The sequence below is a fragment of the Patiria miniata genome, unplaced genomic scaffold (assembly GCF_015706575.1).
Source record: "Patiria miniata isolate m_02_andy unplaced genomic scaffold, ASM1570657v1 HiC_scaffold_18, whole genome shotgun sequence".
NCBI classification, from domain to species: Eukaryota; Metazoa; Echinodermata; class Asteroidea; order Valvatida; family Asterinidae; genus Patiria; species Patiria miniata.
Window position 1 is genome coordinate 5780505 of NW_024037056.1, and position 14126 is coordinate 5794630.

Genomic DNA, 14126 nt, shown 5'->3' on the forward strand with positions numbered 1-14126 from the left:
CATAATTCAGCAACTTTTGATTTGAAATTGAGATCCTAGAATGCTGTTTTTCTCAGAATATACAGCTGAAGCTGAGCTGAAACTTCATCAGGTTAGTTGTTCAGTATCCTTCATTAGATTTTGAACACTTTTGTTGCTTCAAACCAACAAAATGCACTAATTACAAATGATGGACTATATCTTTAAGCAGGCTGAGCATAAACAAGGCAAGGTCTGGCCTAAGCCCTTGACACACTGCATCCTCCAAAATCAGCCATGCAACTTTGCCATATACAATGTAGCCTCAATCATATAAAAATCCTCCATTTTGCAAAGAGGATTTTGGAGGATTTGGGAAGGTTGGGGTTAATATTAAAGCCCACGAAAATGTAATTAACATTTCTTGGCAAATAAGACTTTTTTTGAGGCAGATTTGTTGGAAATTTTGTTGGAAGAGAATCACACAAGGAATACATCAGATTCAGAGCCAACACAAAATAGAACACATCAAATGTCCAAAGAAAGTGCCCTGTTATTTCTAACTAGTACATGTACTAGCAAATAAAAACACAAGATAACTCAACAAAGCACTGTTAATTACATGTAAGAAAAAACTCAACAAACACAAGCAAACGAAAGTCGCAAACATGCACAGTGTTAGCTCAGCAAGAAACCAAAACGCAAAACTTTTTTTGTTACGGTACATGCCTAACAAATTGATCGCATACTATCTGGCATCTCGACGGCAAACACCAATGTCACTCAAACGGCAATTCTAAATGCAAAAAAAAATATGAAATACGAAACATCCAAATAAGGTACACAATTTAGCATTCAAAACTGGCTGTATGCATGTTTTAAACAGAAGCAAACATTGTCACAAAGCAATTGCACACTTAAGAAAATATATCTTTATCATCAATTTACAATGAACATTGTACCGTTTGATGACACTTTCCAATTATAAAATCTGAAATCAAGTGTACACAGACGATCAGGGCACTTGTCAGTTCAGTTCAGTGTAGTTCGAATACATTTATTTCATGTCAACATCATTGAAAAAAAGTGATAACAATGCTCATTTAAACATACACTGCAACTTGTTCAAAAGAAATTGTCTAGATAGCAATTAATAAATAATTAAGTGATGTTAACATGTCGGAAAAAGGAGAAGCAATTCGGGCGATTCACAATGCAGTGCGCCACCAAGAGTTTGCCACAGAGAGTTCATTTTTCCCAGTGCATTGTGGGAGATGGTCGACAAATTCACAGCGCGGGACATTTGAAATTGTTCGTTTTTCCAGTCAGTAGTTTCGTAAGCGTATGATTCGAGTATCTGTTTGCCCTTTTGTTTTCTTTTTATCAATGTGGTGTTTTTTGTGAGGCGGCAGAACGCTATGCCCCAATCTATAACAAATTAGTTCAAGTTGTCTACTGACACTCATTCAAATGGGCCATGTTTTGTCGACCGTAAACATGAAAAATGGACTCTCCATGGCAAACTCTTGGTGGCGCACTGCATTGTGAATCGCCCGAATTGCTTTTTGTTCCCCTTTCCTATGAAGACAAAAACAAAAGAATATACTGACGCAAGGACAAAAGTACATACATACATGTATACGAGACCCCCTTCAATGGAGGAACCATTGTGCACGCTATACTGACGCATTATCTGAACAATAGCTAGCACAATGCTTTCCGCCATTGAAGGGGGCCTTCGTGATAGAATTGACAGCGTGCTCAGATTGATCTATACAAGTTCAATGAATGCTTCTGTTTAATTCTCGACATTTCTCTTGCAAGGCTGTTGTGTTAAACGCCCTCCGAACTGCTGGTGTTTTTTTTAATATTTTGTACGATCTGTGAAATTCTGTGCAGCAAAAAGTTAAAATTGACTTGCAATTTGCGATACAAATCAGAAAATCACTCACTGAAACTTGAATATGTCAAGCATTCTGGCAAAAATGAGACTAAACTGGGCACAAGCCGAAGTGGCGAAAAATGCAAAACAATTTGAACGGGGGTGATTTTTTTTTTTAACTTTCAGATTTATTGATATTTGTAATCTGTGATATGTCCACGAAGTACATGTATGTAATATAAATATTGTGGAATTAAAGTGTTTTTAAGGCAAACCAATTGGCATATTCACGTTAAGTCAATTGGCATATTCACGTTAAGTAACAAAACAGTCAAAACTTGTAAAGTCCTTTTTTTTCAGTATTTAACTTTTTGACACGTCAATATACCCGGTATGCAAACTTTAAACAGCCATAACTTGTCAACAGAATGTCCAATTAAAGTGCAACAAACAGCATTGTAAGGAGAATTTTATTCTCTTTCCTAATACAGTGGAAAGTTGCTATACCGAACACCGCTATACCGAACATTCGGCTATACCGAACATCGTGACTGGCTCCTGATTTTTGTGCACAAAACATACCGAATATTATTGTTGAAAAATGTCAACAGAAGAGCGACAAGTGGTTATTATTTCCCCAAGGAATAGAAGGGGAAAGCTACCCATTGCTGTAGGTAGTAAGCTCAAAAACTGTGCAATTACATAATTCAATAGTCGGCACGTGTTCAAAGTCATCTTTCAGTTACTACCAGGGCGTGCAGAGTGAAGTTCTGAAGGGCGCTTTTTATTGAAAAGTGAGTACCGGAGCACCGGCAGCTTAAAATCGCTATACCGAACAATCTCTATTACAAAAATTTCTGAGGATCCTGCAATGTTCGTTATAAAATAGCGGCGTTCCACTGCACCTGCAAACCCTCATTTTGACATCAGCCCAGTTCTGTCTCATTTTGCAAGAACATCTCACATATCTCAGCTTTACGCACAAAGCCAGAACCAGTCCGACAAGGAACACACACAGCCTTACCATGAGAAATGTTAACAACGGTTAACGGTTATGGGGTCTACGGCATGAGATAAACCCCTTGGTTAACGAGTTAATTCCACTCACCCTGAGCGTCACTATCAGAGCGGATCTTGATGTTACGGATTGTTATGGGCTCAGAGCGGCCGGTCCCGTCCCCAAAGTAAGGGTAGTTATCCCGTGGAGGGTAATTAACGGACGGTGGAACCTCATATAACTCACCTTCCATCCTGCAACATGAAAAAGACCAAATTTGTAAACACGGTTAAAGCTATAGTCCATCATTTGCAGCTATCTGAAAAGTAACTGGCATAATTATTGTTGAAAAACATACTTAATTGAAAGATAGTAAGGGGACTAAACTCCCTGTGAAATTATTCTTTCTGGCAAACTGTCATTTTGAAGCAATCAACGAAAGAAGGCCTTTCCAACGGTGCTTCTTAAGACGCACCGTAGGTAATTTAAATAAGTAGTTCGTTTTGTTATTCGGTGAAGCACGCGCAAGCATTGGCACGACACACACGCACGCGCGGTTGCTATAATTCGTCGGATCAGTGCGCGACATCGCGTACATGTGGCTGCAATCGGCTCAGTGAGAACGTGTCTCGGACGCTGAATTCAGGCCCAATTCAAAACATGATTCAGCAACTTTTGATTTGAAATTGAGATCCTAGAATGCTGTTTTTCTCGGAATATACAGCTGAAGCTGAGCTTAAACATAGTTGTTCAGTACCCTTCTTTAGATTTTGAGCACTTTTGTTGCTTCAAACGAACAAAATGCACAAATTACAAATGATGGACTACATGTATATCTTTAATGATGCATGGACCATTTCACAGTGGTTTTGAAAGCGAGCTAAACTTGCATGTAGTACCGGTACCTCCCTACTTGAAGACTGCTTACTCTACGTAAGCAACCTACATGTACATGTACATGACCATAAACATACAGGTACCGTAGTTCAATTGCTGATATCTATTGGAGGGTATGATGCCATGGAACCTCAAACTCCAACCTTAGAACCAGCTTCCATGTAGAAAAATGCTACAAAGGAGTTAAACAAAAGCTTGCAAATGTGCCTCACTTTTGTTTCAATGCGGTGATTTTGCACAAAGGGCGGACGACATCAAAATTGTACTTTTCACTGGGCAAATCATTTTGAAAACAAAAAATTAAAAAAACTGGCACAGGTTGCCCTTTAATTAAACAAAATTGAGTGAAAACAGTATACTGCTATTTCATGAGTTGCATCTGATGAAATAAATGTACAATGTACCCGTAGTTAATGGATCAAATGCTTTTAAATTGAAGGAAAATAACATCTATCTATATTTACCCTCAGCTCTTTTGATTTTATAGGTACATGTACCAGTACACTGTGTAATAGATACATGCACTTCGCCCACAGCTTTTGAGTACAGCTTAAAGGGAATGTACATCATTGGCTTTTGCTGTAATTTTCAGAAATGAACTATTTTGAGGGGTTAGTATAACAGATCAAATATTGTTACACTGACATGTTTGAAGTTTTGTGTTCAAAAAAACTGGAAAAACCAAGAAAAGCAAAAATGTTCAAGTAGTCTGGTTCCCTGACTTCACTAAAGATAAAATGGACCAATTTATAGATGACGGAATATTGTACGGTATAAATGGAACCAGTCTAACTGGCCTGCTACCATTCATGAACATGTAACCAATAGCAAACAAAATTTGGACTGAAAAAAAAAAGTTAAATTTGGAGCAGTAGTTGAGAAATAGTTAGGTTTTTCCAACGGTGGTCGGCCGACCACCGTTGGAAATTTACACAAAATACCACTTTTCTTGAAAATGACTTCACACATGGTGCCATAATTTTACAGGATGATTTAGACTGTAATTTTCCAACATCCTAGTAAGGTATTTCATAAAAATTGGTAGGTTTGTTTTTCGATGTTTGCAAATGTTGTATATTCCCTTTAAATTCCAAATGGGAAAAATAACTTACTACATGTATTATTACCGATACTAAATTATTATTGAAATTAATGATTTTTAGCAATACGCCTTGCTGTCAGTGTCACCCATGATGTAGTACAGCAGAACTCAACCTAAACAAGTGCTTTGGCCGAAGAAAGAAAAAGCTATTAAATTTTCATCAGGTCAGCCTACTGGCAACATTGCCCGATTCTCATAAACCTTGAAGTCATAACGGTGCACTTGACACGTCAAATTGAATAAACGTAAACGCTTGACTGCGGCAGAACTAGAGACTATATATCAGGTAATTGACAAAGGTGAAAGTACATGCGACAGTTAATTAAAATACTGGAAGAGAAATGAAAGGTGAAGATTGGTGTGACAGATTTAGAGCAACTGTAATATTTTGTTAAACAATTTTTCGAGTTCGCATTTCCTCAACTGGGTACTGGAATTAAAAGGTAATTATAAATACAACCTTTGATTTTGCTGTAATTTTCAGAAATGGATGGATTTGGGGGTTGGTATTTTACTGTGTACAGCAAATATTGTTACACCGACCTGTTTAACGTTGTGTGTTCATAGATGCTGGGTTAACCAAGAAATAAAATGCTGTTGTAGTCTGGTTCCGTGACCCTACTCCAGACGAAAAGGAGTAGTTTGTAGACATGTAGACAAAAAAAAAGCTGTGCTTGTAGTCTGGTTCCCTGACCCTACTCCAGACGAAAAGGAGTAGTTTGTTGACATTGTCAGGTCAGGGAGCCAGACGAGCTGGCTTGCACCTGTTCGCAGATGTGTATAAAAACTGATTGCAAACAAAATGTGGACTGTAAATTTGGTACAAATGGTGGACTTCTCATCAGAGGTACAGTGATACTGGTGACTATTTTTTTTGCACCATTTCAGGGAAGAAGGGAGAATTTTCGTAAGCAATTAAAGGGAATATACAACATTTGCAAACATCACAAAATGAAAATGATCACAAAATACCTTAATGGATTGTTAGGGATTGACAGTCTAAAGCATCCTGTAAAATCGTGGCTCCTGGTGTGCTGACATTTTCAAGAAAAATGGTATTTTTCCAAAACTGGTTGGCTTACCAGCGTTGGAGAAAACTGGCTTTTAAAAAAAAAACTGGTTGCGAACTCTTTGCTGCAAAAACTGCAAAAACTCTTTGCAATTGATTACACACCTGTGAAGGGGTACAGGCCTGCTAGACTGATTCTCTGAACTTACAATTCCCCAAAGTCTATAAATTCTCTGTTTCATCTTACGTGGGGACAGGGAACCAGACTACAAGAACATGGTTGGTTTTCTTGGATTTTCCAGCATCTCTGGACCCAAAAGTAAAGCAAGTCATTTTAACAATATTTGCTGTAACATACTAATCCTCCAAATCCATTTCTTTCTGAGAATTGAAACAAAAGCAAATGTTGTACATTCCCTTTAAGTCTTTGAGGGGAACTGGCAGCCCAATCAATTTTAATTTTACAGACGATGCAGGAATACAGAACCCGCAGCATCGCAACAACAGCAAAAATAAGGTAAGATTACTGCATTTCGCGATCTCCCTTTAAGTGTGTTTTGATCCAGCGTGTGACGTCAATGCAGCGCGCCTTGACCGCGGAGGTTGCGTGCTCCAAACGGTCCCTGCCCGTATAATCAAATCAGGGTACAATTATACACGGCGCACTGATAATATGTGGCCACTCTGCCTGGAGGTATGTTGGAATTCGCTTATTGGTTTTCGCTTCCTTTTTTTTTTGGCGGTTGATATTATTAGCTGGTTTTTAGTGTTTGTAAAGATTGCTCAGTCATTATTGAATCATTTGTTTGAGAGCAGAGTTTGGTAACATGCACCTGCATTTTGAAGGGATATTGTGTTGAAGTGGTGTGAATTTTAATATTAGGATTTGATTTTCACCACAATTTGTTTATCAAAGCACCAAAATTTCGTTAAAATATACAAACAATACTGCACTTCAGCCTTAGAATAGAGATACTGACACATGACTGAGGTACGTGAATAGAACTGTTTAAGGGGCTAATGCAAAAATCATTAGGCTGTATCTCGAGGTTTTATGAGGTTTTTCAGGGTTTTATGAGGTACATGTACATGTACATACATGTACATTGTGCCTCGGGGTTCAATCTCAAAATTAAACCATTTTTGTTCAACCCTAACTCCCTAGGCATTTTTGCTAGGATGCAACCTCAATCCTGCCAAATCTTCCAACTGCCTCCATGTAAAAATTGCATACAGCCTCAATCCTCCAAAATGCTCCGTTATTTTTTTAATGTGGTGCTTGGAGGGGTGACCACTGCCTCAATCCTGCAAAATCCTCCGGCAATCACTGTCAATATGTGGAGGCAGAGCCAGTGACATCCTGGAGCAGTGAGGAGGATTTGAAGCATCATCTAGGCCTAAATACATGCATGCATGACTGAGCATAAACAACACAAGATCCCGTCCAGCACAAGACCTTTATACATTGCATCCTCCCAAATCAGCCACAGATTTTTGCCATACATGTACCGATACTTGTAGCTCTAGGCTCAATGAGGATGCAAAATTCTCTGTTTTGGAAAGAGGATTTTGGAGGAAGTACCTACTTAAAAATAGCAGAAATGATGCAGTACTACCTTAGTGCTGTGTTAATGTTATCAGATATTTGTACTCACCGATGACGCTTACGAATGACATGTAAAATAAATAGCATTGCCATCATTTAAGACAATACTTCAGTCAATGTGCTCACAAATGGCCCTTGCACCAACTTGTCATACACAGCTTCCTCTAAAATGCCATCGTCAATTCTGCTATTTTTATACTCTTTTTATACGATAACAAATCACATGCTTCATATTCATATTTTTTTTTACACATCTATTGTACATGTACTTTGTACATGTACTCATATGCCACAAGTAATTATAATTCCCTATACATACAGCGTATTATATGATTAGTAACGTACACGTGAGTCGAGAGTTAATGAATTCAAAGAACTAAAAAGCAAAAATGGAAGTAAACATTGTGAATGTTTACATTCCACATGGCACCAGTGTTGCATCAATGCAATTGACGTCAAACCAATCCCATGACTGCAATTTCTAGTTCTACTGATAACAGAATTGTCATGTGCTATGGGCAGATCAGTCAACAGGAAACCCTCCTATGGAATCATCCATTCTGAGCAATGCTGTCACTTATTGGTCAAGTGACCCATTGTTTGTTAAAAGTACACCACGGGAAGTGGAAGGAAACTTTGACCATTTTCTGACCTTTTATTAAACAGCCTGAGAGTGTTAAATCTCATGGCTAAATTTTCTTTTTTTAAGAGAACTTACCAAACCATCATTGTGATAATGGTTGTCAGTCTTTTGTCTTGCAGAAAAGACTTGTGCGAATGAATGAGACAAGATGAAACAATTAAGATTCTATCACAGACCAAGGACTCAATACTTCAGCCAAATGTCCATGTTCATCGTATAGGCCTACGAGGATGAACAGTAACAAATAATGCAAGATGGCACGCACAATAATTTTCCTGAAATACGACACAGATTCGAACAACACGTCTGCGCTGTTAAACTCGGTCTTTGGTCTCGTTCTTTTTATTCCACCTCACAAAGCAAATAAACAAGATTTAATCTCTAAATCACACAGTGCTTCACTGCAAGTATCCTTTTCAACGCAGACGCTGGGCTCGGTGGAATTTGTCATTTCTTTACTCTTTCCTGCTTTGATTATCGGTGGTCGGGTCAATGTTGGGTTTTATGGTAACAAAGTCAAGTAATAACAATTTGAAGATTTTCAAAAAAAAAACCACAACATTTTTTTTAGATTTATATCAAAATGTAATTGTTTAAAAAAGCAGTATTTTCAATGAGTTGTTCTTGTGATAAGCCTCTCAACCAATCAACCAAAAAATAAAAACAAAAACCTCTACCCCCCAAAAAAGGAAAATTATGGTACATGTATGCATAACAGATATTTTTAACATGGTGAAGAAATGAATTATGTGGCATTTAATGCACCAAAGACATGAATTAGATTCATGTGCAACGCACTGTAACTGAATAATTCAAGTTGATTTGAATTAGAATCGGAGGGGGAATGGGCTCAGAGCATTAAAGGGAATATACATCATTTGCTTTTGCTGTAATTTTCAGAAATGGATGGAATTGGGGGGTTGGAAATATATAGCAAATATAGTTACACTGACTTTTTTGAGGTTTTGGGTTCGAAAATGCTATAAAAACCAAGAAAAACAATCATTTTCCTGTAGTCTGGTTCCCTGACTCCATATAAGAAGAAACAGAGCAGTTTACATACATTGGGGAATTGTAAGGTCAGGGAACCAGTCTAGCTGGCTTGTACCCGTTCATAGGTGTGTAATCAATTGCAAACAAGTGCGATGGTCAATTGGGGCCAGTATTTGAAAAAAAGCCAGTTTTTTCCAACGCTGGTCGGCCGACCAGCATTGGAAATTGATACAAAAATACCACTTTTCTTGAAAATGACAGTATACCAGGTGCCATGATTTTACAGGATGCTTTACACTGTCATTCACTAACAGTCCAGCAAGGTATTTCAAAATGATTTGGTAGTTTTATTTTTTGATGTTTGCAAATGTTGTATTTTCCCTTTAACCCTTACCCTACTAGACCCTCCAACGCATGCCAATATGTGCCTCAAGAAAATCTCCTATGTTTTTTGCATGGCCCTCCAATATCTGCCATGTCATTTCAAGGGTAACTGGACAGGCACTCCAATACATGCCACAGAGAACAATGAGAGTCCTCTGATAACAAAGTGAGTGCCCCCAGCTGGTCAGTATCAGGCACCCTCCAGGGCCTCCAACTCCTGCCAATTGGAGCCTTCACGGTTAAGACTTGTTATCTGCCAAATAACTGCAGCTGGAGGGCATTGGCATAACCAACTGACATGCAGTAAACTACCCTCAGAGAGTAAGGGTTAATGAGCATTGTAAACATTGTGATATATGTACATAATAATAGATAAGGCATTTTTATGATGTCTGTTCACTCTGTTCAGCTTGCTAAAGCCATACATGTGCATAAACTTCACAATCCCATATTGATCAGTTGGCAAAGTGCTATGAAATTGTATGGTTGTCAACCAGATCGGGACATTGAGTACAGAAAACACACAAAACAAAATCAGGCCAACTTTACTCACTCTTTAGCTGACAACATTCTCCTAAACTAATGACAAGGTCCTCAGTATTTCACCAGCCAAGTTTGAGTGTCAATTCAATTTTTAAAGGAGACTTTTCTTCAATATTTAGCACCCGAGTGAAGCCAAGTGATTTTTAACCTGAGGCCTAAGACTAGACTGGTGCATGTCCAACTTTTTGATAAGATTGACACTTCAGTAGTCTGGTGGCATGACTATCGAGAATGTGCAGAAATAGATACTGGGTACCAAATTTCTTTTGACACAGTTGAATGACGCAGTACTAAAGGGGTGTTGGACTGGTTGTTTCATGTGCCAGTCTATGTTCTTGTGTTGCATGTTTTCAATACCTTAGGTTTTAGGGCTCTCATACACAGTAGTGAGAGTCCCAAATTTTGGACAAGTTGTCAACCTGTTAATATTTTTTTTTCACCTGCTGCAAAAAAAAAACATCAGAAAAAAACTTGTGACACATCAAACTCATCAGACTATCGGATGATAACAAGTACATGTAATTCAAGTTTAATCTACATGTACAGTACACAACCCAACCTCCAAAGTCGAACTTTATCATCCCTCTAAACCACAGCCATCCGATTATTCCGAAGATTATTTTTGGTATTTGACATCATGTCAGGAGTCGGGCAAAGTTCACAGACGTCTGTGGAACTCTGACCAAAAGTCGGCAAACAATGTGAATTCTAGCCTTGTACCATCTCATTGTTAACGGCAACAATAATGTTTCTTGGATATGGGTGGCATGCGAAGAATGCATATTGAGCAATGGCTTATTGAGCAATGAAGTTTTCTTGGAAAAAATTGGGCACAATCTTTACTTACTCTTCAGCCCCCAAAATATTTTTTTTTTAATTTCCATATGCCACAGGAGGTCCTTGAGAAATTCTATGCCACTTAAAGGAGTTGCTTCAACCAACTTGGTCATGGGTTCGAATGTTGGCAGAAATTTGATGACAGAGAAATTTGCCAAGCACATGAAACATACAATGTTTATGATTATCCCTAACTCCCTGGAGGCATTTTTACTAAGATGCAACCTCAATCCTGCAAAATCCTCCAACTACCTCCATGTAAAAAGTGCATACAGCCTCAATCCTCCAAAATCCTCTGTTATTATTTTAATGTGGTCCTTGACGCGGTGACCAGTGCCTCAATCCTGCAAAATCCTCCAGCAATCACTGTCAATATGTTGAGGCAGAGCCAGTGACATCCTGGAGCAGTGCGGAGGATTTCAAGTATAATCTACATGTAGGCCTAAATGTATGCACAGCTGAGTATAAACAACACAAGGTCCGGCCCAAGACCTTGACACAGTGAACACCGCTTGAGTTTGAGTCCCAGCCTGACCGATGTTTTGAAACTTTATTTTGTGTGTCCACATTTTTTTTTAAGTTTTATTGTTTTCAATGGAATCCTATATTTAATGGCTGAGTATTTCATCTTTTTCTGATTCACGGCTCTGGGGGATTTAATAAATGGGAAATTAAAATAAGTCCGAAATTTGAAAACTACTGGTAGGTCTAGAAAATACTTGAAATGATGATTTCGGCAGCTGTGTTGAGGCTAAATTTCATGGCCTCCGCCATTTTCAGACCACTGAGCGCTGGCTAGTCCGAGTAACTTGGACCCAACTTTTTAACCTTTTTAGCCTTTTTAACATTCGGACATGGTCTGGTGATAGCCGCGATAGTAGGGTCCAAGCTAAACCGCACATGCTGAGCAACACAATGCACACATTGACCCAAAAACCCGACATTGCCCCCCCCCCAAAAAAAATCAGATTTCACCCTAAAAATGACCTCAAAATCACTAGATATGCCACCTGAGGTACAAGTAGACATCAATGATTAAGATGGTGGTACTGAAGTTTACTTACGATCCGGATGAAAAGTGAAATTTCCCGTTCAATTCCAAGAGCTCCCCTCACGATCTTGAACACATTAAATTTCTGACTCGTGTTTGAACAATGCGAACTGGCGTGCCCAGCATTCCTTCGATGGTCCCTGTATCCCGAGTGCGATTCCGTTACCGAGCCCGATGTATCGATAATGTTAATGAGTAGATCCGATCTCATTTGTAAACACAAGTGCATTTCGAACAATGACAGGGAGTCGGGAATTAGCTTGAACTGGTTTCTGCTGATAGCTGCCCTAGTTTTCAAGCCAAGTGCAAATGCTGAAGCCTAGTATTTTTTTAATAAAATTATCGATAAAATTATAAAAATAGCCTAACTGCAAGAAATTATAACATGTATACTTATAAATGAGTATAATGCAAATAATTTTAATTCATACAGAGATACAACAACCTAAGGTACACAAGCACGTCCGCGTATGTGCATATTTATGTGTAGAATAAGAACAAGGTTGAACTTGTCATAAATACTGTTATTAATTTTATGATCAATTTTTCAACCAACTCTCAGCGTACTCCTAGAACTATGAGGCTCCGCGTGAGCGGAGCCTCATAGATCAAGAAGCCCGCAAAATTGCCTGCAGCACAAAACACTAATAAAGTACAAAAACGTCCATCAAAATGCAGCCATTTCACACAGAACCGCTGCACAGTTTGCCCCTATACTCCGTACTTTATCTCTTGACATACTCACGTATCTTGTGCGGAACTAACATAGGTGGATTCTGTCGGTTTTTAGGCCAAAATGATGAAAAATATGCCCTTTCCGCACTGAGCCAACCTGACACTTGAAACGTGCACGCATATGATCGAGCGATGATTTTCGGTTCGCTCGGAGCGCGCCGCGGGGGGTACGGTACAAGCGAAATGACGTGCTTGTACCGTACCCCCCGCGGCGCGCTCCGAGCGAACCGAAAATCATCGCTCGATCATATGCGTGCACGTTTCAAGTGTCAGGTTGGCTCAGTGCGGAAAGGGCATATTTTTCATCATTTTGGCCTAAAAACCGACAGAATCCACCTATGTTAGTTCCGCACAAGATACGTGAGTATGTCAAGAGATAAAGTACGGAGTATAGGGGCAAACTGTGCAGCGGTTCTGTGTGAAATGGCTGCATTTTGATGGACGTTTTTGTACTTTATTAGTGTTTTGTGCTGCAGGCAATTTTGCGGGCTTCTTGATCTATGAGGCTCCGCTCACGCGGAGCCTCATAGTTCTAGGAGTACTCTCAGCGCTAGTCCGAAAATTTGGGACTCTAAATACTGTGTATGAGAGTCCCAAAACTTAAGGCATCCATATTGTGCAAAAGTTTGTGCTGCATAATAAAACCAGTGTGAATCAAATGTGCAAGCTTCTTACTCACTACAGTTTCTTCAATAATCCCCGAAACTTCTGCCCTGCAAAGTTGCTGTTGTGAGCATTGCATCACCAAAAATTCAGCGTTTAATTCTAATTTTGCAGGGAGTTATCGAAATCCAAATGCGAAACATCACGTTGATGTGTACTGCAATGCATTGTGCAAAAAGACTCCTCAGCTAAAACAATTTCATCGTGTAGATAAAACAGCGCCCTCTTGTTGATCTGAGTGAATGCAGAATGTTTCATTTTTTAACAGAGGGCGCTATGTTCATTTGGCCATCGATTAAAAAACAAGTAAGCTGCAAGGCTCTTCCTACACCTACCCAGAATACCTTGGGAAACACACCACCATTTCTAAAGCATGGAGAATAACGTGGATGGTTTTTGAACTGTCAAAAACTTGCCTTAAAATTGGAGTTAAGGTCTCAAATTTTGCAGGTGACATGCTTGCAACTTAAGCATTTTGATGTATGTGTTGTGTGGGCATTAATTAGCCTAATGGTGAGTAAAAAAACGTCAGTAGTAATTTTGCACGTTTTTATGCACTCACGGTCCCAGTCTGTCTCAGCGCACACCTCAACACAATTTTGAACCCCCTGCCAAGAACTGAATGCCACCACCCGTCCCTAAATTCTTTCTGCATCTGCTGAACTTAACCACCCGATCACTAAATATTCCACATGCACAGCAAGAATACTCACATGGTTGTGTTTTGGCGATAGCCGATTCCGCCAGAAAACAAGGGAAAAGCATAAACTTATGCTTCGAAAGCAGACGTGTTCACTTCCCCGTCACATCTCGCCATGTTTAGATT

The 14126-nt window shown here is 39.1% G+C and overlaps 1 protein-coding gene across 6 annotated transcripts in view; it reads right to left on the bottom strand.

The window, feature by feature from the left end:
* The window catches only part of LOC119724399 (nuclear receptor coactivator 7-like), a 67030-nt gene extending 52904 nt beyond the window's left edge, over positions 1-14126 (bottom strand). Inside the window, exons 1-3 of one of the 6 annotated variants that reach the window (XM_038195433.1) lie at positions 14014-14126; positions 3084-3091; positions 708-754 (exon numbers count right to left, since the gene is read on the bottom strand). In XM_038195433.1, the coding sequence (XP_038051361.1) occupies positions 708-717 (10 nt within the window). In that variant the 5' untranslated portion in view covers positions 718-754; positions 3084-3091; positions 14014-14126. Of the gene's footprint in view, positions 1-687; positions 755-2948; positions 3092-14013 lie in introns of those variants that run through there. The other 5 variants (XM_038195437.1, XM_038195431.1, XM_038195432.1 and 2 more) reach the window with 5 other exon arrangements.